Raw genomic sequence first — 26,455 nt, 5'->3', positions numbered from 1 at the left:
GTCTCTACTAAAAATACAAAATTTGGCCTGGCTTGGTGGCATGCGCTTGTAATGCCAGCTACTCAGGAGGCTGAGGCAGGAAAATCGCTTGAACCCAGAAGGCAGAGGTTACAGTGAGCTGAGGTCATGCCACTGTGCTCCAGCTTGGGCATCAGAGGAGACTGTCTGAAAAAACAACCATAACAACAACAAAAAAACTTGAATGTAGGTGAACTCAAACCATTATGAGGAGGTCCAAGATTTTGGTTGTACATGGCAAAGTCCAGTACCACATCTACAGAGCACAGTTGAAAACTGCCCTGTTCACATTCCTCTTCAATTATTTATTTCTTTTCCTGAGAAAATTAAAGAGGTCACATGCTCTTCATCTCAAACTTTCTGTTTTGGCTGGGCACGGTGGCTCACGCCTATAATCCCAACACTTTGGGAGGCTGAGGTGGGTGGATCACCTGAGGTCAGGAGTTTGAGACCAGCCTGACATATATGGTAAAGCCCTGTCTCTACGAAAAGTACAAAAATTAGCCGGGCTTGGTGGCATGCACCTGTAGTCCCAGCTACTCGGGAGGCTGAGACAGAAGAATTGCTTGTAACTGGGAGGCAGAGGTTGCAGTCAGCCGAGAGGCCACTGCACTCCAGGCTGACAACAGTGCAATTCCATCTCAAAAAAAATCTGTTTCCTTATTCTTGCCTAAGGAAGTTAAATATGCCTTTGTCAAGAGTAGTGTCTGTAGCACTTAAATAATTTTTTTCTAGTCACACAACTCATAATTGGTGGTACTGGATTTCAACCCAGTAAGACTGCCTTTATAGCCTTCTCTTTATCACTGTAGCGTGTACAGAAGACCAAGTTAAATATGATGTTCTCATACTCCTAAAATTAAGAGATCCAATCTATCTTAGCCTTGTTTCCTCAACTGTAGAATTCAGACAAGATTTGCTTCACAGGGTGGTTATGGCCTTAAATTAGATAAACTAAAAAGTAATTCAGAAGTTATAAAATACTGTATCTACTTGTAAAGTGTTATTTTAGTTGTTAAAGCTACTAATACACGTTAACACTTATCTGTGTTTTATAAACAGTGAAACTGATGATAGAGAAATGAAGTAATTGGCCTCCATCACTATAGTTAATTAAGTGGTAGAGTCTGGATCTGGGCTTATTTCTTTTTTACTTTATATATATATATATATATATATATATATATTTATTTATTTATTTATTTATTTTTTAATCGTACTTTAGGTTCTGGGGTACATGTACAGATCATGCAGGATTGTTGCATAGGTACATACATGGCAATGTGGTTTGCTGCCTCCATCCCCCTGTCACCTATATCTGGCATTTCTCCCCATGTTATTCCTCCCCAACCTCCCTCCCCCTGCTGTCCCTCCCCTAGTCCCCCCCAACAGACCCCAGTGTGTGATGCTCCCCTCCCTGTGTCCATGTGTTCTTATGTTCAGCACCCACCTGTGAGTGAGAACATGTGGTGTTTGATTTTCTGTTCTTCTGTCAGTTTCCAGATTCATCCATGTCCCTACAAAGGACACGAACTCATAGTTTTTTATGACTGCCTAGTATTCCATGATGTATATGTGCCACATTTTCCTTGTTCAGTCTATCATCAATGGGTTGGTTCCAAGTCTTTGCTATTGTAAACAGTGCTGCAGTGAACATACATGTGCACGTGTCTTTATAATACAACAATTTATAATCCTTTGGATATATACCCAGTAATGGGATTGCTGGATCAAATGGAACTTCTGGTTCTAGATCCTGAGGAATAGCCACACTGTCTTCCACAATGGTTGAACTGGGCTTATTTCTTTTGATGAAGGTCCCATATACTTATGGTCTCTGGTTGTAGGCCTCATTGATTCTGTATTTTTTCATTGTTACATCTTCCTCCTGCCCCATGCATTTATTTCTTAATTTCTTAAGATCTTGTTGCTGTTCTCTCCTCTGAGGTTTCTGGGAATATTCATCTACTTTGGGAAATTTGATTTACTTTAACAGCTTTAGCTATCATCTCAATGTGTATGGCTCCTTAATTTGTTCCTTCAGCACAGACTTTTGGATGTCTTATCTTGTTGTCCTTCTAGCATCTTGAACTTCGTTCAAGATCTGTTCATACCATCTTCTCAAACCGACTCTAAGTTCATTCTTTTTGTTCTGTTCTGCCAATCACTCAAACCGGAAACTATATCAATGAATTTTTAATTTTTTTTGAGTTGGAGTGTCGTTCTGTTGCCCAGGCTAAAGTGCAGTGGTGTGTTCTCAGGTCACTGCCACCTCTGCCTCCTAAGTTCTAGCTATTCTCCTGCCTCAGCCTCTCGAGTAGCTGGGAGTACAGGTGCACTCCACCATGCCCAGCTAATTTTTGTATTTTTTTTTTCTTTTTTGTAGAGATGCAGTTTCACTGTGTTGCCCAGGCTGGTCTTGAACTCCTGACCTCAACTGATCCACCCACCTTGACCTCCCAAAGTGCAGGGATTACAGGCATGAGCCACAATGACTAGCCTATACCAGTGATTTTTAAGTACAGTTAGTTATTATTTCCCGGTGTCACTTATATTTGTCTTACCTTTCTATTTTTATCTTTACCATCCTAATAGGTATCAACATTGGTTTCTACATGCTTAGATTATTATAATTACTTTATATCTCATCTCTAAGGTTTGAGTGTTTTCTTTTCTCCAGTCCATTTTCTGTCCTGCTGCTATATTAATGTTTTTCATTGATGTCACTTTTTTCTTCCGAGAAGCCTCAGAAATTTATTACATAAAGTCCAAGAATGTTAGCCTTGTGTTCAGACTGTCCAGATTTGGTTCTGACCTTTCTTTCTGGGGCTGTCTTGGTTCCTGAATGCACTGATCATTTGTTCATTCATTCAGCACATACTACTTGCCTGCCTACTTATTTTCAAGCCAGTCATTTTTTTATTAGGTATAATTGACATACAATAAACACATATTTAAAGTGTACAGTTACTTATTTTGTTTTGTTTTTTGAAATGGAGTTTTGCTCTTGTTGCCCAGCCTGGAGTGCAATGACGCAATCTTGGCTTACTGCAACCTCCAACTCCCAGGTTCAAGTGATTTTTCTGTCTCAGCGTTCCAAGTAGCTGGGATTACAGGCATGCATCACCACGCCTGGCTAATTTTGTATTTTTAGTAGAGACAGGGTTTCACCATGTTGGTCAGACTGGTCTCAAACTCCTGACCTCAGGTGATCCACCCGCCTCAGCCTCCCAAAGTGCTGGGATTACAGGCGTCAGTCACCACACCTGGCCAAGTGTACAGTTTTGACATATATATACTCTTATGAGACTATAACTGTAGCCAAGTTAGTGAATGTATCTGTCATCCCCAAAAGTTTTCTTGTGTCTCTTGGTAATTCCTCTCTCTACTTGCCTTGTTTCTCAGGCAACCACTGATTTACTTTCTGTCATGATAGATAAGTTTACTTCAGAGATAAGAGGAATGAAAAAGAAAAAAGTTGATAAGTTTGCATATTCTGGAATTTTACACAAATGAAAATCAGACAATATGTACTTTTATGGATCTGACTTTTTTTCACTCAGCGAAAATACTGTATGTATCAGTAGTATTCCTTTAATTGCTAAGTAGTATTCCATTGTGTGTATGTGCCACAATTTGTTTATGCATTCATCTATTGATAGGCATATGGCATGCTTACAATTTTTGCTATTACAATGAAAATTGCTGCAAACATTTGTGTACAAGAAACTTTCTTTTCTCTTGGATAAATAGGTATGGAATGGATAGGGATTACATGGTAGATGTGTGTTTAACATTTTGACAGATTGCCCAGCTGTGGGAGCTAAACAGTGAGCATACATGGACATAAAGAGAGAAATGCTGGACACTGGAGACTCCAAAAGAGGGAAGGGAGGAAAGAGATGAAGGTTAAAGAAAAAAAGGAAGGATTGGGAGGCTGAGGTGAGGCTGAGATCAGGAGTTCAAGACCAGCTTGACCAACATGGAGAAACCCGTCTCTACTAAAAATACAAAATTAGCTAGTGTGGTGGCGCATGCCTCTAATCTCAGCTACTCCAGAGGCTGAGGCAGGAGAATCGCTTGAATCTGGGAGGCAGAGGATGCGGTGAGCCGAGATCACACCATTGCACTCCAGCCTGGGCAACAAGAGCAAAACTTCATCTCAAAAAAAAAAAAAAAAAGGAAAATACTTTTATAATTTACATTCTCACCACCAGTGTATAGAGTTCCAATTTTGCCACTGTAATGCTAACACTTGGTATGTTCAATTTTGTGAATTTTAGCCATTCTCAGGGGTATGTAGCCATTCTCAGAGTTATCTCCTTGTTTTAGTTAGCATTTCTCTGTTGAGTAATCAAGTTAGCATCTTTTCCAGGAGTTATTTACTATCCTTTTGTTGTCTTTGGTAAGGGGTCTGTTCAGTGCCCTGTCCTTTTGTGCTAAAATAAATATAGTAAAATTTTCCATCTTACCCATATTTAAGTGTACAGTTCAGCGTCTTTACATTCATAATGTTGTACAACCATATCACTATTTCCAAAACTTTTCATCACCCCAAACAGAAAGTCTGTACTCATTAAGTCATAACTCTCCATTTTCTCCTTCCCCTAGTCCGTGGTAACTTTTGATCTACTTTTTGTTTCCCTGAATTTGCCTACTTTAGATATTTCATGTAAGTGGAACCATGCAATATTTGTCTTGTGTTTGGCTTATTTCACTTACCATAATGGTTTTTTTTTTTTTTTTTTTTGGAGACAGGGTCTTACTCTGTTGCCCAGGTGGAAGGGGCAGTGGCACAATCTCTGCTCACTGCAGCCTCCACCTCCTAGGCTCAAATGAGCCTCCTGAGTAGCTGTGTCACCATGCCTGGCTGACTTTTGTATTTTCTGTAGAGATGGGGTTTTGCCATGTCATCCAGACTGGTCTGATTTCCTGGACTCAAGTGATCCACACGCCTCTGCTTTCCAAAAGTATTGGGTTTACAGGCGTAAGCCACCATGCCTGGCCAGCATAAGGTTTTCAGGGTTCATCCATGTGTCCTGTATCAGAACTTCATTCCTTTTCATCATTAAATAACATTCCATTGTATGTATATAGTTAGGCATTGCGACGGGGATGTGTTCTGAAAAATGTTTGTTAGTCATTTTTGTTGTTTGAATATCATAGAGTATATTGACAGAAACCTGGATCGTATAGTCTCCTATGCACCGTGGCTAGGTGGAATGGCCCATCATGGGCTACAAACCTGTACAGCATATACTGCATATTGTGGGTAATTGTAACACAGTGGTAAGTATTTGTGTATCTAAACATAAATAGGCCAGGTGCGGTGGCTTATGCCTGTAATCCCAGTACTTTGGGAGGCAACGGCCGGCAGATCACTTGAGGTCAAGAGCTCGAGACTAGCCTCGCCAACATGGTGAAACCCCGTCTCTACCAAAAATATAAAAAATTAGCCAGGCGTGGTGGCATGGGCTTCTAATCCCAGCTACTGAGGAGGCTGAGGCAGGAGAATCGCTTGAACCTGGGAGGCGGAGGTTACAGTGAGCTGAGATCCTGCCATTACACTCCAGCTTGGGTGACAGCGAGACTTTGTCTCAAAAAAATAAAATAAACATAAGTAAACATAGAAAAGGTATAGTAAAGATATTAAAGATGGTATACCAATGTAGGGCAGCTTCATTATAATCTTATGAGACTACTGTAGTATATGTGGCCCATTGTTTGCCAAAACATCTTTATGTGACACATGACTATACCACCTTTTGTTTATATATTTTTATCTCTTGATGGACACTTGGGTTGTTTTCACCTTTTGGATATTGTTAATAGTTCTATAGTTAACAGTTATCTGTTTGAATTCCTGCTTTCATTTCTCTTGAATGTATATCTAGGAGTGAAATTGCTGGGTCATACGGTATTTTGTTTAACTTTTTTTTTAATTGTGGCAAAATATACATAATGTAAAATTTGCTTGTTTTTCTTTTAATGAGACAAGGTCTCACTCTGTTGCCCACGCCGGAGCGCAGTGACACAATCACGGCTCACTGCAGCCTCTATCTCTGGGGCTCAAGCAATTGACCTGCTTCAGACTCTTGAGAAGCTGTTTCTTAAAGAGATTGTTTTCTGTTACAAAGTTTTTTTTTTAAAGACGGTGTTTCATCATGTTGGTCAGGCTGGTCTTGAACTCCCAACCTCAGGTGATCCGCCCACCTTGGCCTCCAAAGTGCTTGGATTACAGGTGTGAGCCACTACACCCGGCCTTTGTTTTTTTTAAAGACAGTTTCACTCTGTCACCCAGGCTGTAGTACAGTGGCATAATCCTGGCTCACTGCAACCTCTGCCTCCCGTGTTCAAGTGATTCTCTTGCCTCAGCTTACTGAGTAGCTGGCATTTCAGGCACCTATCACCATGCCCGGCTAATTTTTATATTTTTAGCAGAGACGGGGTTTTGCCATGTTGGCCAGGCTGGTCTTGAACTGCTGACCTCAGGTCATCCACCCACCTCGGCCTCCCAAAGTGTTGGAATTACAGGTGTGAGCCACCATGCCTTGCCGAATTAGCTTATTTTTCAAAAAATAAATTTAGAAGTACATTTAAGTAGAAATAAACCATCACTGTGGTTTATTTTTGGGTGCGAAGGTGACAGTATCGTTATTATAAGACAATAAGATTATATACACGTTCTCCGTGAGAAGCAGTTAGTCCTGGAATCATTCCTTTTCCTGTGTGAGAATAGCCTTTTAACAGCTATTTTGGTTTGAGTTCTGTCCCTTAGAAAATTGTCCCTATCAGATGACAGTATGAGGGAGACAGTAGATTGCCTGTTATTTTAATCTCTAAAATTAATTTAAGCACTGTAGAGAGTTAAACTCATTAGGTTTGTATTAAGTATTTGACACACACACACACACACACACACACACACACACACACACACAGAGTAATGGTGTTTTCTAATCAAAATCTAATTCTTTTGCCCCCTTAGCGCTGGCTGACAGAGCAGAGAGCTCAATGTCCTCATTGCCGGTAAGTGTTTTGCTATGATTATTTTTGAATTTGGAAAATAGCAAGAGTCAGAATGTGCCTTAGGATTCATAAAGGCAGTTTTCCTGCAATCTGCCATGTTTCTCTTCTTCGTAAAGATAGTTGAGTAGAAATAAGCAATCTGACTAGAAAAAGAATTGCGGGGACTAATTGATGTGACTTAGAATTATATTTAATATGTTGTACCCTTCCTCTCATAGAAAATTATTGTATAATTTCTTAACTTACCTTTTATAATTAAGCAACACATTTTTAATGTTTCTGGCTAAAATAATCTAGATAGGTCATAACTTACCTTTTATAATTAAGCAAAAAATGTTTAATGTTTCTGGTTTAAAAAATCCAGATAGTTTGGCTGGGCATGGTGGCTCACACCTATAATCCCAGCACTTTGGGAGGCCAAGGCAGGCAGATCACTTGAGGTCAGCCTGGCCAACATAGTGAAACCTTGTCTCTACCAAAAACACAAAAATTAGCTGGGTGTGATGGTGCGCTCCTGTAGTCCTAGCTACTCGGGAGACTAAGGCATGAGAATCGCTTGATCTTGGGAGACAGAGGTTGCAGTGAGCTGAGGTCATGCTGCTATGCTTGAGCCAAGATCGTGCCATTGCACTCCAGCCTGGGCAACAAAGCCAAAAAAAAAAAATTCAAATAGTAGAGATAAATATAAAATAAAAAGACATCTGATTCTGATACCTCTCTACCCTGTCTTTTCAGAAGACATTGTTTCAGAAGAAATTGTTGGCTTTGGTATCTGTTCTTCTAGACCGTTTTTTGTGCATGTATTTTTTAAGGCCCTAATCTAGTATGATTGTGCCTATATTTATATATATATCTATGTGATTCCCATATGCTTTTTCTTAGAATGTACAAATGATATAATATTGTTTTGCAGTTTGCTTTTTCGTTGAAAAATGTATCTTTTCTTGATTATATGTATACATGTCATTTTTTGAAAAAAAAGTGACTATAGTCATACCTTGATTTATTTATGCCCATATTGAGAGACATTTAGATTGTCTCTACTTTTGGTTTCAAAAAATAATGCCAGAGTGCCATCTGTTGCCTATTTTTCTTTTTGTATTCACTTTTCTTTCATTTTTTTTCTTTTTTCTCTCTCTTGATTTCTTTTTCTTTTTTTTTTTTTTTTTTAACTTTTCTTTCTTTCTTTTTTTATTTTGTCCAACCCCCCCTTCATATTTTTGAGACAGGGTCTCACTCTGTCATCCAGGCCAAAGTGCAGTAGTGTGATCTCAGCTCACTGCAGCCTCGACCTCCTGGGCTCAGGTGATTCTCTCACTTCAACCTCCCTGCTAACTGGGACCACTGGTGTGTATTACCATGCCCAGCTAATTTTGTTTTTTGTAGAGATATGATGTCACTATGTTAGCCATACTGGTCTCAACTTCCTGGGCTCAAGAGATCCTACTACCTTAGCCTCCCAAAGGTCTAGGATTGCAGGTGTGAACCACCGTGCCCAGTCCCACCTTTCTTAACATTATCTTATAAGACGACCAGCACTATCAAGTAGAACTTTCTATAATGGTGAAAGTGTTCTGTGTCTACACTGTCCAGTATGGTAGCCACTAGCCATGTGTGGCTATTTATCACTTGAAATGTGTCTAGTGTGACTATATGATGAAATATTTTTATTTAATTTTAATTTTAAATAGTCACATGTGGCTAGTGGCTATCATTTTGGACAGTATCGCTGATATATTTTTTTTTTCCTCTGAGACAGGGTCTCACTCTGTTGCCCAGACTGGAGTGTAGAGATATGATTTTGGCTCACTGCAGCCTCCATCCCTCTGGCTCAGGTGGTCCTCCTACTTCAGTGTCATAGGTGACTGGGACTGTAGGCACATGCCACCATGTTTGGCTAATTTTTCGTAGAGCCAGGGTTTCATCATGTTGTGCAGGCTGGTCTCGAACACCTGGATTCAAGCAGTCTATCTGCCTCAGCCTCCCAAAGTGCTGGGGTTACAGGCATGAGCCACCATGCCAACAGTACAGCTTTAGACTTAGAAGTTGAGAATTTGGTCCATATTCTGAATCATGTTTTTTTGTTTAGTTTTTTAATTTCTTTTGGTAAACGATGTGTTAATGTGGTGAAAATAAGTTGCAAAGAGGTTTTTTTTGTTTTTGTTTTTGTTTTTGTTTTTTGTTTTAATAGTGTTATGGGGCCAGGTGGTGGCTCATACCTGCAATCCCAAGTACTTTAGGAGGCTAAGGTTGGAGGATTATTGGAGGTCAGAAGTTCAAGACCAGCTTGAGCAATATAGTGAGATTCCCATCTTTACAAAAAAATTTTAAAATTAGCTGGGTTTGGTGGTGTCCTGCTGTAATCTCAGCCACTTGGGAGGCTGAGGCAGGAGGATCACTTGAGCCCAGGAGTTCAAGGCTACAGTAAACCATAATCATGCCACTACATCCCACCCTGGGTGATAGAATGAGACCGTGTCTCTTAAAAAGAAAAAAGTAGTGTTAGAGTATGAATATTATTGTGCCTTCTATTTTGAGAAATGTGTTTATTCTAGAAAATAATCTCAAATTCCTGAGAATTTGAAACATAGATGGATTTTCTCCCCAGTGCTCCACTCCAGCTACGAGAACTAGTAAATTGTCGTTGGGCAGAAGAAGTAACACAACAGCTTGATACTCTTCAACTCTGCAGTCTCACCAAACATGAAGAAAATGAAAAGGACAAGTATGTCCTCAATTTCTTTGTTCAGTATTGAATGGATTTTGCCTTTGTGTTGTTTAATGACAGTATATTGGTAATTGCCTTTTAGTTACTTATGAATAAGTGGTGTTATAGTTCTTAAGTTTTTAATTCTTTCAATCATGTGTTGTTCCTATTAAGTAACATATTTTTTAATATGTTTATTTAACAACAGTTATTTCATGCCCTGTATACACACAGACACCCCTTGCCTCCCTCTCTCTCCACACAGGAAGTACTTTGCTAAATGATAGGCATACAGAGGTAAATGAGACATGATTTCTGTTAACTACTTAATGGGAAACAGTGATAATACAGTGTCAAATCATTTGAGGGACAGGAATGAATAAATGGTCTTATGTTCCGTGACTGAAGGATTTTGAACATATCTGGGGAGTGGTTATGGGGAGCAGATAAACAAAGGAAAGAATAATGTGGCAGTGATTTGTTTTTATAGATGAAGAAACTACAACATGGTGAATTGTAAGGCTTCATTGTTCAGCAATAATAAAAATAACTTGAATTAGGTGAGATTCCAGGATTCTTGAATATTTAGAAACAAAGCCATATCACTTTCTGTGGAGTTATAACATAGTAAAGCAAGAGGTTGAAACCTCACAGGTCATTAGAAAAAATTGTATCTGTTTCTTTATTATACTGAGGAAATAGAACCATAGAAGTAAAAGAGAACAGGGCATGGTAGTGTGCACCTGTAGTCCCAGCAACATGGGGGTGCTCAGGCAGTAGGATCTCTTGAGCCCAGAGGACGGCTTAGGCAACATACAAGACCCCATCTCTTAAAAAAAGAAAAAAAAAATAGAGAAAGAGGCTTAACTATGACAGTATAACGCATCAATGCATAATCAGAATTAAAACCTACTATTCGGCCAGGTGCGGTGGTTCATGCCTGTAATCCCAGCATTTTGGGAAGTTGAGGTGGGTGGATTACCTGATGTCCGGAGTTCAAGACCAGCCTGGCCAACATGGTGAAACCTCATCTCTACTGAAAATACAAAAATTAGCCAGGCTTGATGACAGATGCTTGTAATCCCAGCTACTTGGGAGGCTGAGGCTGGAGAATAGCTTGAGCCCAGGAGGCAGAGGTGGCAGTGGGCCGAGATGGCACCATTGCACTCCAGCCAGGGCGACAGAGCGAGACTCAGTCTCTAAAAAAAAAAAAAAAAAAAACAACAACAACCTATTCAAGTTTAACTGGACTCTTAAGGAATTCTGTTACTTGTAGCAGAATCCCAGCACTTTGGGAGGCTGAGGCAGGTGGATCATCTAAGGTCAGGAGTTCAAGACCAGCCTGGCCAACATGGCAAAGCCCTGGCTCTATTAAAAATGCAAAAATTAGCCGGACATAGCGGCAGTTGCCTGTAATCCCAGCTACTCGAGAGGCTGAGGCAGTGAGAATTGCTTGAACCTGGAAGGTAGAGGTTGTAGTGAGCCAAGATTGTACCATTGCACTCCAGCCGGGACGACAAAGCTAGACTCCATCTCAAAAAAAAAGCAAGTTTCCTCTTGCTTGTAAAGCAAGAGGAAACTTAAAACGTTTTAATTATGGTAAAATATACATAAAATTTGCCATCTTAATTTTTTTTTTTTTTTTTGAGTTGGAGTCTCGCTCTGTTGCCCAGGCTGGAGTGCAGTTGCGTGATCTTGGCCCACTGCAACCTCTGCCTCTCAGGTTCAAGCAATTCTCCTGTCTCAGCCTCCCAAATAGCGGGGGTTACAGGCGCATGCTGCCATGCCTGGCTAATTTTTTGTGTTTTAGTAGAGATGGGAATTTCACCATATTGCCCAGGCTGGTCTCGAACTCCTGAGCTCAGGCAATCCACCTGCCTCGGCCTCCCAAAGTGCTAGGATTTTAGGTGTGAGCCACCGTGCCCAGGCCATCTTAATCATTTTAAAATGTATGATCAATTATGTTAAATATGTTGACATGTCCAGCCAATCTCCAGAACTTTTTAAACTTGCAAATCTGAAACTATACCCATTAAACAACTCCCTATTCCCTTTTGCCAGCGGCCCTTGGCAGCCACCATTATACTTTATGTTTCTATCAGTTTGAGTATTCTAGATACTGCATATAAGTAAAACTATACAGTACCTATCTTTTTGTAAGGGGTTTATTTTACTTAGCGTAACGTCCTCAGGGTTCTTCCATGTGTCAAAATTTCCTACCTTTTTAAGGCCGAATAGTATTACATTGTATGTATATGTCACATTTTGTTTGTCCATTCATCTGTCAGTGAAAATTGGCGTTGCTTCCACCTTTTGGCTGTTGTGAATAATGCTGCTGTGACCATGGGTGTTCATGTCTTTGAGACTCTGCTTTCAGTTCTTTTGGTTATGTAATCAGAATAGAAATTGGCTAGATCATGTGGTAATTCTATTTTTAATTTAAATTTTTGAGGAATCTCCATACTGGTTTCCATAGTGACTATGTATGTGCCATTTTACAGTCCCACCAGCAGTGCACAAGAGTTCCAATTTCTCTACATCCTGGCCAACACTCGCTGTTTTTTGTTTTTTGTTTTTTTGATAGCAACTATCCTAATATGGTATGAGTTTAGAATTCGCATTTCTCTAATGATTAGTGGTGATGAGAATCTTTTCATATGCTTATTGGTGATCTTTTGCTCATTTTTAGAGTTTTAAAAATTTATTTGTTGAATTATAAGGGTTATTTATATAGCCTGGTAGTAAACCCTCATTCTTTCTTTTTTTTAAGGCAGATTCTTGCTTTGTCATCCAGGCTGGAGTGCAGTGGCACAATTTTCAGCTCACTGCAACCTCTGTCTCTTTGGGTTGAAGCGATTTCTTGTGGCTCAGCCTTCTGAGTAGCTGGGATTATAGGAATGCACCATCACACCCAGCTAATTTTTTGTATTTCTAGTAGAGATGGAGTTTCACTCTGTTGGCCAGGCGGGTCTCAAACTCCTGGCCTCAAGTGATCCACCCACCTCGGGCTCCCAAAGTGCTGGGATTACAGGCATGAGCCACCACCGCATCCAGCCTATAGTTTATTTGTGTATATGGTGTAAAGTAAGGGTCTGTATTATTCTGCTAGGTCTTCCATAACAATACTGCTAACTGGGTAGCTTAAACAATAGAAATTTATAGGCCGGGCTTGGTGGCTCACGCCTGTAATCCCAGCACTTTGGGAGGCTGAGGTGGGTGGATCACGAGGTCAAGAGATCGAGACCAGCCTGGCCAACATGGGGAAACCCCGTCTCTACTAAAAATACAAAAATTAGCTGGGTATGGTGGCACGCGCCTGTAGTCCCAGCTACTCGGGAGGCTGAGGCAGGAGAATTGCTTGAACTTAAGAAGTGGAGGTTGTAGTGAGCCAAAATCGCACCACTGCACTCCAGCCTGGCGTCTCGCGACCAAACAAGACTCTCTCTCTCTCAAAAAAAAAAAAAAAGAAATTTACTTTCTCACAGTTCTTACAGGTAGAAGTCCAAGATTAAGATACTGGCAATGTTGGTTTCTGGTGAGGCCTCTCTTTCTCCTTGACTTATAGATGGCCACCACCTAGCTCTGTCTTCACATGATCTTTGCTATGTGTACATGCACACCTGGTGTCTCTTCCTCTTGTAAAGGACACTAGTCCTGTTGGATGTGGGTGCCGCCCTTATGATCCTAACTTAACCTTAATTACCTCCTTAAAAGCTCTGTCTCCAGATATATTCACACTGGGGATTAATGCTTTAACCTATGAATTTGATGAGGGGACATAGTCAATCCGTAACAGAGTCTAACTTAATTGTTTTTCATGTGAATATCCAGTTTAAGAGAAAGTTTAAAATTGAGTTGTTCATTTTCCGTGAGGGTCTAGTCTTAAATTGTGCAATTAATCATGTGTCTTGATTATTGGTTTTGTTTGTTGTTTGTTATTTGGTTTTGTTTTTTTGAGATGGCTCTGTTGCCCAGGCTGGAGTGCAGTGGCACACTAACTTAATTGTTTTTCATGTGAATATCCAGTTTAAGAGAAAGTTTAAAATTGAGTTGTTCATTTTCCATGAGGGTCTAGTCTTAAATTGTGCAATTAATCATGTGTCTTGATTATTGGTTTTGTTTGTTGTTTGTTATTTGGTTTTGTTTTTTTGAGATGGCTCTGTTGCCCAGGCTGGAGTGCAGTGGCACAGTCTCTGCCCACTGTAACCTCCACTTCCCGAGTTCAAGCAGATCTCCTGCCTTAGCCTTCTGAGTAGCTGGGATTACAGGCACATGCCATGACACCCAGCTAATTTTTGTATTTTTAGTAGAGACAAGGTTTCACCATGTTGGACAGCCTGGTCTGAAACTCCTGACCTCATGATCCACCCACCTCGACCCTCCAAAGTGTTGGGATTACAGGCGTGAGCCACTGCGCCTGACCTTCATTATTATCATTGACCACATGTGGGAAAAGTATTTGTGCATGCTTATGTAGGTATAGATGTATAATGTGATTATTAAGTACTTGCCCAAAATGTAGTAGTACAATAGAATATATCATTTGTAGTGTTGCTTGGAAATGATGCAATATATGTGCTGTTTTTGAGAAGCAAATATGTATTTTACATGTGATTATAAAGTCCAGTTTAATGAAAACAGTACTTTAAAAAGAATTGTCCACATAAACTTCTTTAGCTTACTTTACAGAAGCCATGGAGTAGATTTTATTCTGTGTTTCTTGAGACATAATCATTTAAAATTGATCTCTTTGCCCAACCTTAAGAATTTATGGAGGTACTTATGTTCTAATTTTATTTAATTTATAACTTTCTTTTCTTTTCATATTGTATAGATGTGAAAATCACCATGAAAAACTTAGTGTGTTTTGCTGGACTTGTAAGAAGTGTATCTGCCATCAGTGTGCACTTTGGGGAGGAATGGTGAGCAGAACAAATTCAGTATGTATTTTTTTAGTTAGAGACTGGAAGGCACTGAAATACTTGTTTTATTCAGATAGGAAATAGTGTTGTTATGCTCTCGTAGGATGAAAATTAAAATGCATCTGCTTTATAGATGCTTTATTAAAGGTATTGCACTTTTATTCCAGAAGAATCTTATTTGTGTGGTTTGATGTAAGACATGAACCCCTTATATAAATATTTTAACCTCTAACACTGATAAAACATATCCTCTCTTCATTTGCATATCTTTTTGTTGTAGGATCCAGGTCATTTTTTAAATTAAAGGTCAGTTGATCAGATAGATGTAGGGGCCAGGATTTCCAATGGAGTAAGAACTTAGACATTTGTGAAACAACATGAGTGAATATATCTGGATCTTATAATCATTTTTTATTTTTTAGATTCTTTTTTCCCATCGAATTCAAGAGCAGTTTTTAAAGACAATCTCCCATCAAGTCTGAAGCGTTAAAATCAGTTTTGTTAGAAGCAGCTTTTTTATTTTAAAGTCATGTTCTGTTGTTTAATGAATACTTAATCAAATGATTTCCTTACATTAATAAGTTCAGTTGACATAAATAGGTTGAGAATAAACACAATAGATTCTTAGTGAGGAAAAATAAGTGATGAGGGAAATGCAAGTGGGTAGGCATCTAGAGTTGCCATGAGAATTGATCATTCTGAGGAAATCAGTCAGTATGTTTTACAGAGAGTGGCAGACCAGATTGAGTAGAGCTCAATTCGGAGAGCTTTCTGTTAGAATTTGAATATTAATGTGCTGACTAGAAAAAAATAAGAAGTTATCACATTTAATACTTTAAATATACAGGTTTTATAAAAGATAGTAGAAGCATTTTTTTGTATACTTAAAGTACAAATCTACATCTTTTTTCTTTTGGAGATAATAGTGGGATGCTTTGGCTAAATAAGACAATTTTAGTAAGAACTTACATGTTTATAGGAGGCTTTTTTTTTTTCCTTCAACGCTACATCAAATATAGGAGGCTTCTTATAATAAAATTTAATAATTATGGTTACCAATCAAGAAAATTATTTTTAGGTAGTTAGCTATAAAAATTAGTTAGCTGAATGCAACTGAATTTGTGAGGCTAACTTGTATCAGCCTTCTATCTCTGTAGTAACTGTGGGATGGGAAATGGGTTCATTGCTTTTGCTAATTTTGTATTATGGGCTTTTTGTTCAAGTATCGTCTTTTTTTTTTCAGTGCGTTTTTCAAGGTGCTGTTAAATCAAGTGTTTTTCTAATTCATTCTGTGGTAGAGACTAGGGATATGTGGTACATTCATACTGTGGTAGAGACTAGGGATTTGGTGATGAACATATCAAACAATTAATTACATATTTAATTGGTATAATAAGTTATAGGAATAAATACAGAGAGTTGATGAGGATGCAGAACTATGGCAGCTGATCCTATAAATCTGAATTAAGCTTCAAAGGATGAGTAGGATTAAGACAAACCAAGATGGGAGAGGGAAGATGGAGAATTATTATTATTGTTTTGTTTTGTTTTTTGAGACAGAGTCTCGCTTTGTTGATCAGGCTGGAGTGCAGTGGTATGATCTCAGCTCACTGCAGCCTCTGCCTACCAGGTTCAAGCGATTCTCCTGCCTCAGCCTTTGAGTAGCTGGGATTAGTAGCCCAGGCTGGGGTGCAGTGGTGAGATCTCAGCTCACTGCAACCTCCTCCTCCTGGGTTCAAGCAATTCTCCAGCCTCAGCCTCCTGTAGCTGAAATTACAGGCATGCACTACCATGCCCAGCTAATTTTTTGTTTTTTTCTTGTTTTGTTTTTTTTTAAGACGGAGTTTCGCTCTGGTTACCCAGGCTGGAGTGCAGTGGCGCGATCTCGGCTCACTGCAACCTCTGCCTCCTGGGTTCAGGCAATTCTCCTGCCTCAGCCTCATGAGTAGCTGGGATTACAGGCACGCGCCACCATGCCCAGCTAATTTTTTGTATCTTTAGTAGAGACAGGGTTTCACTATATTGACCAGGATGGTCTCGATCTCTTGACCTCGTGATCCACCCGCCTCGGCCTCCCAAAGTGCTGGATTACAGGCGTGAACTACCGTGCCCGGCCTAATTTTTGTATTTTTTAGTGGAGATGGGGTTTTGCCATGTTGGCCAGGCTGGTCTCAAACTCCTGACTTCAGGTGATCCACCCGCCTTAGCCTTCTAAAGTGCTAGGATTACAGGTATGAGCCACCACACCTGGCATTATTTTTATTATTTTGTTGTTGTTGTTTTTCTTTTTTAAAAAATACTATTCTTTTTTTGGAACAGAGTCTCTTTCTATCACCCAGGCTGGAGTACAGTGGCGTGATCACAGATCACTGAAAGCTCTGCCTCCCAGGTTCAAGCAATTCTCGTGTCTCAGCCTCCTGAGTAGCTGGGATTACAGGTGTGCGCCACCACGCCTGGCTAATTTTTGTATTTTAGTAGAGATGGGTTTGTGCCATATTGGCCAGGCCAGTCTTGAATTCCTGGGTTCAAGTGATCTTCCCTCCTCAGCCTCCTAAAGTACTGGGATTACAGGCATGAGCCACCGCAGCTGGCTGAGAATTATTTTTTAGTAAGAGGGAGTAATTTTTGTAAAGGCCTGGTGGGAAGAAATTTGAGGACATGGAAAAAGACTTGTGTAGCCTGAGAGAAGAGTGAGTGGCTGATAAGGTTGTAGCAAATGATTTGGCCTGTGGTTAAAGATTTTGGTTCTTTTTAATAGTTAATTTCCAGTTAAATGAATATTTTGCTAAAGCCCTTTATTTACAGTCTTGAAACAGTTCCTACGTGGACCAAATGATTTTAAGCGGGCACTGGCCTGCTTCAAAATTAAGTTAGCTAAAAAGATGAAATTCATTTGAAATATTTACTGGTTTATTAGTGTCCATAGAGTGTTACAAAGGAATGTAAATGTTTATGAGAGATGTGGAACTGTTCTAAAACTACCCTAATTTAAATAGCATGGCGGACATACCTTTAAACCTTTGGCAGAAATTTATGAGCAGCATGTCACTAAAGTGAACGAAGAGGTAGCCAAACTTCGTCGGCGTCTCATGGAACTGATCAGCTTAGTTCAAGAAGTGGTAAGACTACTACTAAAAGTTATTTTGTTTTTAATCTGTAATATGTAATAATATATTTTTATAATACAAATTAATCATATGTTGAAATCAAGATTTTCAAGATTTGCAAATTTGATAGGCTGCACCTATAGTCAAATTCCATAAATTTCAGACTTGCTGAGGAATTTGCATACAAAGCCCCTGGTCTGTAAGGAAGCAGTTGCAGTCAGAGAATTACCACTTAGGCAGAATTAGAAAATCAGTTAGTGAGTTTTAAAAGTCTATTTGTTACAGAGTCAGTAATTCTTTTTTTTTTTTTTGAGACAGAATTTCGCTCTTGTTGCCCAGGCTGGAGTGCAATGGTTTGATCTCAACTCGCTGCAACCTTTGCCTCCCGGGTTCAAGCGATTCTCCTGCCCTAGTCTCCGGAGTAGCTGGGATCACAGGCACCCGCCACCATGCCCAGCTAATTTTTTGTACTTTTAGTAGAGACAGGGTTTCACCATGTTGACCAGGCTTGTCTCGACCTCCTGACATCTGGTGATCTGTCCGCCTCAGCCTCCCAAAGTGCTGAGCTTACAGGCGTGAGCCACTGTGCCCGGCCCCAATAATTGACTTCTAAACAGAATCAATACTGACTTTTACAGTCATTCATTAAATTATACGTTGTTTGGATCCCCAGCTTTTGGGTGAGTTTCTTTTACTAAGGAGTGAACTATTTGTCATGTGCTGATTTAGAACTCCACAGAGTTGGAAGTGTAATATTTAACATTATTCTTTAGATACTGTATAAGTCAAACAGCTTTAGTGGGCTATGTACGTTATTTCTGTGAAAAAATGTGATAAGCCCCAAAGAGTGAAATACTAAGTGTATTTTTAGAATATATTTTGTTTCACGTTGGCAGAATGACAGTCATAAATGAGGTTTATGGACCATTTCCTAACTTAAAATGAAGTTTGTAGACCATTTCCTAACTTAAAATGAAGTTTGTGGACCATATCCTAACTTAAAAACAGATGCATTCTTTGTTTTACCCCTTTAGGAATCAAGAATGAAGTGATCATTTGTAACATTCTTTATACAGAAAATCTTTGATTTTGATTGCATGTATGCCATTTTGAAGTACAAGAAAGTTGGGTCATTTCCATTTGGCCTACCTTTCTCCTATTATCTATTCTTGGCAATATTATAACGTGGTGCTTCTGTTTTTAAAATTTACCCAGTTAAAATTATTCTGACCTGTTTATCTTCTAGGAAAGGAACGTAGAAGCTGTAAGAAATGCAAAAGATGAGCGTGTTCGTGAAATTAGGAATGCAGTGGAGATGATGATTGCACGGTTAGACACACAGCTGAAGAATAAGCTTATAACGCTGATGGGTAAGTGTTTTTGTATGCTGCTGGGGTACCTGGTGCTTTCAGCTTCTTTGAGATTCAGTCTTTGAAGAGTAAGGGTGGTGATCCTAGGAAGGAATCTTGAGATTTTAGTCAACTCCATGTTGTTACAATGTAGGCAGATAAATGTTTGACTTATGCTTAGAAATGATAGGACAGAAAAGTTGTTTTTCTTTTTCTTTTCTTTTTTTTTTTTATGAATTTGCATGTCATCCTTGAGCAGGGGCCGTGCTAATCTTCAGGAGAGAAAAGTTTTCATAGCCATTTGGATGAAAATCCTAATGGCCAGTGGACATTATTGTTAGTTAGCTTTTTTTCCAAATCTAATGGAATTCCTTCTTCTAATGTCCCATATCCTTTCCGTCCATTTTCATTGAGGATGAAGAACTGACATTTGTAAATGTCACCATCATCCCCGCCAGCTTTTTCTTAAAGTCTCGGCTTTTGATTTCTAGTAGATTTCATTTTATATATGTTTAATTATATTTATTGCTGAACTTTGCTTTTCAAAGATTCCTTCATTCTTCTTTGATTGTGGAGTCTGCTATTAAACTTAAAATTTAAGAGTTAGAACCAATGCTAAAGTTTGTTTTGTTTTATTTGTTTTGGTGATCTTAGTCCTTCAAGTGTTTTGCTGCCTAAAAACCTGCTTTGTATTTTTTATCATAGCCCAAAGTAAAATATATACTTTAATTAAGGTGTGAACGAAGAATTTTTTTATCAACTGTCTTGATTCTCCAAGATTTTAGCCATGTCTTTGTGTCATCCAAAATAATGATTTTATCATTTTACTCTTAACTTTTTAAAAATAAGATGCAAATATCTTTGAATTTGAATATTTGTATATCATTCATGAATTGCTTTTATAATTCTATACTATTTAATACCTGATTTTTTAGGTTTTTTTCCCACAGACCCAGCAGCAAATAGTCTTAAAAAATCATTCTTATAGTAGTTAGATTGAAAAGTACAATTCATCCACATAGTGGAGCAATTAGACAAAACCTGCAGGTATTAATTATACCAGTCACAGTGCCACATAAAGATTTTATGTAAATGAAAATCATAATTGTTCTTAGGTCCTCAGTTGCAGTCAGTGATACATGTAGGTCATCTTAATTTTTCAGGACTTGAGATGATATTTGAGTTTCCTTTAAGTTCATTAAGCCACTATACTAGAACCTGGGTGACAGACGAGACCCTGTCAAAAAAATAAGTTAAAAATAAATAAAAGTTCTCCCTTTTTCCATAAATGTTTTTCCATGTCAAATAACACTACAGATTGATAAAACTTTTGCTCTCCTCATGGATGTACTTCCAATTTTTCAAATTTTTTGGTTTACAAAGAAAATGGCCTGATTTGGTAAGCATACCTATTTTCTTTTTGTTTAAAAACATATAAAGTGGCCAGGCACAGTGGCACACACGCCTGTAATCCTAGCACTTTGGGAGGCCGAGGTGGGCGAATTGTGAGGTCAAGAGATTGAGACCATCCTGGCCAATGTGGTGAAACCCTGTCTCTTCTAAAAATACAAAAAGTAGTGGGACGTGGTAGTGGGCGCCTTTAGTCCCAGCTACTTGGGAGGCTGAGGCAGGAATATTGCTTGAACCTGGGAGGCAGAGTTTGCAGTAAGCCAAGATTGCTCCACTGCACTCTAGCCTGGCGACAGAGAGACTCCATCTCAAAAATATATATATTTATATATTTTAAATATATTTATATATAATAAATATATTTATATATAATAAATATATTATATCTTTATATATAACATTTATATTAATAGATAATGTGTATGTATATGTATATAAAGCACTTTCTTCCTTTTCTATAATTTTTGTAATGAGGGGTGTGTGTGTATATATATGTATATTATAGATATTATATATATATATATATATATTTTTTTTTTTTGGGACAGGGTCTCTGTTGCCCAGGCTGGAGTGCAGTAGTGTGGTCAAGATTCACTGCATGACGACTTCCTGGGCTCAAGCGATTCTCGTGCCTCAGCCTCTTGAGTAACTGGGACTGCAGGCATGCATCACCACTCCTGGCTAATTTTTAAATTTTTTTATAAAGACAGTATTGCCATGTTGCCCAGGCTAGTCTCAAATACCTAGGCTCAAGTTATCTTGCTTTGTCCTCCCAAAGTGCAGGGATTACAAGCATGAGCCACCGTCCCCAGCCAGTAATAATAATTTGTTTATTGTTTTCTGTCTCCAACTTTTTGAGACTGTTCACCTCTCTGGGCATTATTTTTTTTAACAGATCCTTGTATATTTACAAGACAGACCTTTTGCTGATATTTAACATAAAAATCTGGCCCACTTTGTATTCTCTTTGAAGCTATGGTTAAATTTGGTAAAAAATTATTTCAGAATAGCTGACCGAATGAAATTCTTCTTATTGCTTCTTCCCAGGGGAATATGAAAATCTAGAAAAGTAAATTTTTTGCTTAAAGTATATTGTCATTGCACATTTCATTTCTTAGATGAGTTTAATCTAAATGATATCTCATCTAAGACTAATTAGAATTGGTTCTGAAGTTCTCTTTTCAAGGCTACTATAATATTAAATTCAACCTCAAAGTTGTATGTGAATTTTTAGGGTGGCTGTAATGAAGAATTTTTGCTTACGTGAAGTGGATTTCTTGTTATTGAATATGTTCATTGGAAGTTAATTTTATTCTTAAACCAATAATGAGTCCAAGTGTTGATGATTCACTATTTTTAAACAGGTCAGAAGACATCTCTAACCCAAGAAACAGAACTTTTGGAATCCTTACTTCAGGAGGTGGAGCACCAGGTGATGAAATATTAAATGTAATGAAATAGTCTTTATCCTTTTTTCTCTGTATACTGTAAAAGTTTTTTTGGGGGCAGATTACCTGTATGAGATTAAAAGATCTGTCAATCTTTGTGCTATAATGGAGATTTTTATGAAATAGGAATCTGCTGATTCTTCTCAAGTTTTTTCTTCATTTTTGGGAACTACGTTAGTAGAACTACATTCTGCTTTGTAAGAATAGAGTTCTTTCCATAGAAATCTGAATGTATAAAAAGTTAAAATCTGGCCGGGCGCGGTGGCTCAAGCCTGTAATCCCAGCACTTTGGGAGGCCGAGGCGGGTGGATCACGAGGTCAAGAGATCGAGACCATCCTGGTCAACATGGTGAAACCCCGTCTCTACTAATACAAAAAATTAGCTGGGCATGGTGGCGCGTGCCTGTAATCCCAGCTACTCAGGAGGCTGAGGCAGGAGAATTGCCTGAACCCAGGAGGCGGAGGTTGCGGTGAGCCGAGATCGCGCCATTGCACTCCAGCCTGGGTAACGAGAGCGAAACTCCGTCTCAAAAAAAAAAAAAAAAAAAGTTAAAATCTCCCCACACTGTGACTTAAGTGGTGGCTTTGAGATATTATTACCAATTACTTTATACATAGCGATTATTATGCTAAAATTTATCATTTTTATTTGTTGAGGAAATATTAAGTCCTAAATAGCAGGCATTGTTCTAGATATTGGGGATACAGCAGTGAACAAAATGGTGAAATTCTGTCTTCATAGAGTTTATATTTTAGATTAGGATAGGTGAATATGAAGCATATAGTAAATGAGTAAATAAAATATATAGTGTTATACAAATATTTGATATATTCACTTGTCTGGAATTTGCTTTTTGTAATAACTCTTTATGCATTATACACAGCTCTCTCCTGAGATTTTTATCTTAAGCATTCTGGGGATTCCCTTCACATCTTTCTTGTGTTCAATTCCATGTTTCTTGATTTCTATGGCTTCCACCCTCTTGGTTTACTTGTTTTGTTTTAATATTCCGCTTCCCTCAGTAGCTTTCCAGGAAGGGTAATCAGAACATATTTTTCTTGAACTGCATGTCTGAAAATATTTTTATTTTATCTTTGTACTTGATTGACAGTTTGGCTAGTAGGATTCAGTACATAAATATTTACTAAATATTGTTATTTTTCTTCATTATCCTCATTCATTTTTCCTTTTCCTTTTTACACATACACACACACACACACACGTGTGTGTGTGTTTGTATGTGTGTTTTTTTGAGCCAGAGTCTCGCTCTGTGACCAGGCTGCAGCGCAGTGGCCTGATCTTGGCTCACTGTAACCTCTGCCTCCCGAGTTCAAGCGATTCTCCTGCCTCAGCCTCAGCCTCTTGAGTAGCTGGGCCTACAGGCACACACCACAACATCCAGCTAATTTTTGTATTTTTAGTAGAGACTTGGTTTCACCATGTTAGCCATGACACTCTCAATCTCTTGACCTTGTGATCTGCCCATCTTGGCCTCCCTAAGTGCTGGGATTACAGGTGTGCACCACCACCTTGTAGAAATGAGGTCTCACTACGTTACCCAGGATGGTTTCGAACTACTGAGCTCAAGCAATCCGCCCGCCTTGGCCTCTCAGAAGTGCTAGGATTATAGGTGTGAGCCACCATGCCTGGCCCATTATACCCATTTTTAATTGTATATGTTGTTTCCATAGTCAAAAGACTTCGTCTCCTCCAGAGAATAAACTAGCAGCCTTCTGCTGGAGTGATGGGACAATTTTAGACCACCTTTGGTGGGATAGGAGTGGGGAATCTGAGTATTTATGTGTTGTGGTTTTTTTTTTGAAACAGCTTTATTGATGTATACTTGACATAAAATAAACTACCTGTATTTAAAGTATGCAATTTGGTAAGTTTTGATGCCAGAGAAACCCTCACCACAGTGAAGGTATAAACACATGCATTATCCCCAAAAGTTTCCTTGCACCTCTTTGTGCTGTCTTCTCACACCCTTCCCTTTCTAGGCAACTGCCAATCTGCTTTCTGTCATTATAGATAATATTGGCATTTTCTAGAGTTTTATAGAAATCAAATTATATACTGGTCTACTCATTTCTTTTTTCATGCAGCAAAATTATTTGAGATTTACATTACTGCGTGTATCAATAATTCTTTCCCTTTTGTTGCTGAATAGTAGTAGTCCATTGTATATATATATACATTTATCCATTCAGCTGCTTATGGCCATTTGAATTGACCATAAACCAAAAAATCCAGTTTTTGGTACAGATAAAGTTGCTATAAACGTTCATGTACAAAGCTTTACATGAACATACATTTCTTTTTCTCTTGATTTCACATAAGAAGGAATGGCTGAGTCAGATGGTAGATATATCATTAACTTTTTAAGTAAATGCCAACAGTTTTCTGATATAATTACATTATTTAATTTTCCTACCAGTAGTGTGTGTTGAGTATCAGTTCCTCTACATCCTTTTCAATACATAGTGTTGTGTTTTTCATTTTAGCCATTCAAATAAGAGTATCTAAATCTGGGTTTAATTTGTATTTGCCATATGGCCAATAATGTTGAGCTTTTCTTTTCTTTTTTTTTCTTTTTTTTTTTTTTTTCCTGAGCCAGGTTCTTGCTCTGTTTCCCAGGCTGGAGTGCAGTGGTGCAGTCACAACTCACTGCAGCTTCAACCTCCTGGGCTCAAGCAATCCTCCTGCCTCAGCCTCCTAAGTAACTGGGATTATAGCCATGTGCTGCCACACCTGGCTAATTTGATTTTGTTTTTGTTTTTGGTAGAAATGGGGTTTTCTCAAGTTACCTAGGGTGGTCTCGAATTCCTGGGCTCAAGTGATCTGCCCACCTTGGCCTACCAAAGTGCTGAGATTACAGGCATGAGCAACCACACATCTTTTCTGGAATTTATTTGCCATTCATATATCTTGTTTGTTAAGGTGTCTCTTCAAGTCTTTCACATATTTTATCAGATTTATTCAGTATTTCATATATTTTTATGCTGTAGTAAGGTTTTTTGTTTTTTTGGTTTTTTTTGAAACAGTCATAGTCTGTTACCTAGGCTGGAGTGCAGTGGCATGATCTTGGCTCATTGCAACCTCTGCCTCCCAGGTTCAAGCGATCCTCCTGCCTCAGCCTGCCTAGTAGCTGGGACTACAGGTGTGCGCCACTACACCTGGCTAATTTTTGTTTTTTTAGTAGCGATGGGGTTTCTCTACTTAAAGATGGGTCTGTCTCAAACTCCTGACCTCAACTTTTGATTGTGCACTGGCACAATCTCAAGTGATCTTTCTTCTTCCTCTTCGGCTTCCAAAAGTGCTGGAATTACAGGTGTGAGCCACTTCGCCTGGCCGTTTTTTTTTTTCCCAAGACAGAGTCTCATTCCGTCGCCCAAGCTGGAGTGCAGTGGCATGATCATGGCTCACTGCAACCTCTGCCTCCTGGGCCCAAATGATTCTCATGCCTCAGCCTCTCGAGTAGCTGGAATTACAAGTGTGCGTCACCACAGTTGGCTAATGTTTGTGTTCTTAGTAGAAATGACATTACACCATGTTGGCCAGGCTGGTCTTTAGCCTCTGACCTCAGGTGATCCACCTGCCTCAGCCTCCCAAAGTGCTGGGATTAGAAGTGTGAGCCACCGTGCCCAGCCTGTAGTAAGATTTCTGATTACTCATGGCTGTACAGCTGATTTTTATATATTGATACACTTTAAATATATGTAGTTTATTTTATTTTACCATTTGTGGTAAAATTTGTTTATTCCTAATCTTTTTTATTTTTGTTTATTTAATTTTATTTTATTTTTGAGATGGAGTCTCTTGCCCAGGCTGGAATGCAGTGGTGCAATCTTGGCTCTTGGCAACCTGTGCCTCCTGGGTTCAAGTAATTCTCCTGCCTCAGCCTCTCAGGTAGCTGGGGTTACAGGCACTCACGCATACCTGGCTAATTTTTGTATTTTTAGTAGAGACAGGGGTTTCACCATGTTGGCCAGGATTGTCTCAAATGATCTGCCTATCTTGCCCTCCCGAAGTGTTGGGATTACGTGTGTGAGCCACCATGCTCAGCCTTTATTTTTATTTTTTACCTTTTCACATGGATTTTCTTTTTAAAATAATTGCATTTTAGACTAAAAGTTTCTTTCTGAATACGGCATGGCTATTTCTGGTATTTTAATAATTTATACTTTCATTTGTGATTTCCTCTTTAAGAATTATGTAGATATTTAGGCTGGGCACGGTGGCTCACACCTGTAATCCCAGCACTTTGGGAGGCTGAGGCTGGTGGATCACAAGGTCTGGAGTTCAAGACAAGCCTGGCCAACATGGTGAAACCTCGTCTCTACTATAAAATGCAAAAGTTAGCTGGGCATGGTGGCGGCTCGTGCCTGTAATTCCAGCTACTTCGGAGGTGAGGTAGGAGAATTCCTTGAACCCGGTCCCAGGAGGCAGAGGTTGCAGTGAGCC

General features: G+C 39.0%; 1 protein-coding gene across 9 annotated transcripts in view; it reads left to right on the top strand.

Moving 5' to 3' along the window:
• Nucleotides 1–26,455, top strand: part of TRIM37 (tripartite motif containing 37) — a 110,147-nt gene that overhangs the window by 3,544 nt on the left and 80,148 nt on the right. For 8 of the 9 annotated variants that reach the window (XM_012445451.3, XM_012445450.3, XM_012445446.3 and 5 more), the window contains exons 3-8: nucleotides 7,007–7,047; nucleotides 9,656–9,772; nucleotides 14,589–14,676; nucleotides 17,673–17,795; nucleotides 19,030–19,153; nucleotides 21,907–21,974. In XM_012445451.3, the coding sequence (XP_012300874.2) occupies nucleotides 7,007–7,047; nucleotides 9,656–9,772; nucleotides 14,589–14,676; nucleotides 17,673–17,795; nucleotides 19,030–19,153; nucleotides 21,907–21,974 (561 nt within the window). Of the gene's footprint in view, nucleotides 1–7,006; nucleotides 7,048–9,655; nucleotides 9,773–14,588; nucleotides 14,677–17,672; nucleotides 17,796–19,029; nucleotides 19,154–21,906; nucleotides 21,992–26,455 lie in introns of all 9 variants that reach the window. The other variant, XM_064378411.1, reaches the window with a different exon arrangement.

Source organism: Aotus nancymaae, unplaced genomic scaffold, assembly GCF_030222135.1.
Source record: "Aotus nancymaae isolate 86718 unplaced genomic scaffold, 86718_ANA_hifiasm-v0.15.2.pri h1tg000018l, whole genome shotgun sequence".
NCBI classification, from domain to species: Eukaryota; Metazoa; Chordata; class Mammalia; order Primates; family Aotidae; genus Aotus; species Aotus nancymaae.
The sequence above is the reverse complement of the archived record's forward strand: the minus strand, read 5'-3'. Positions and strand labels throughout refer to the sequence as shown.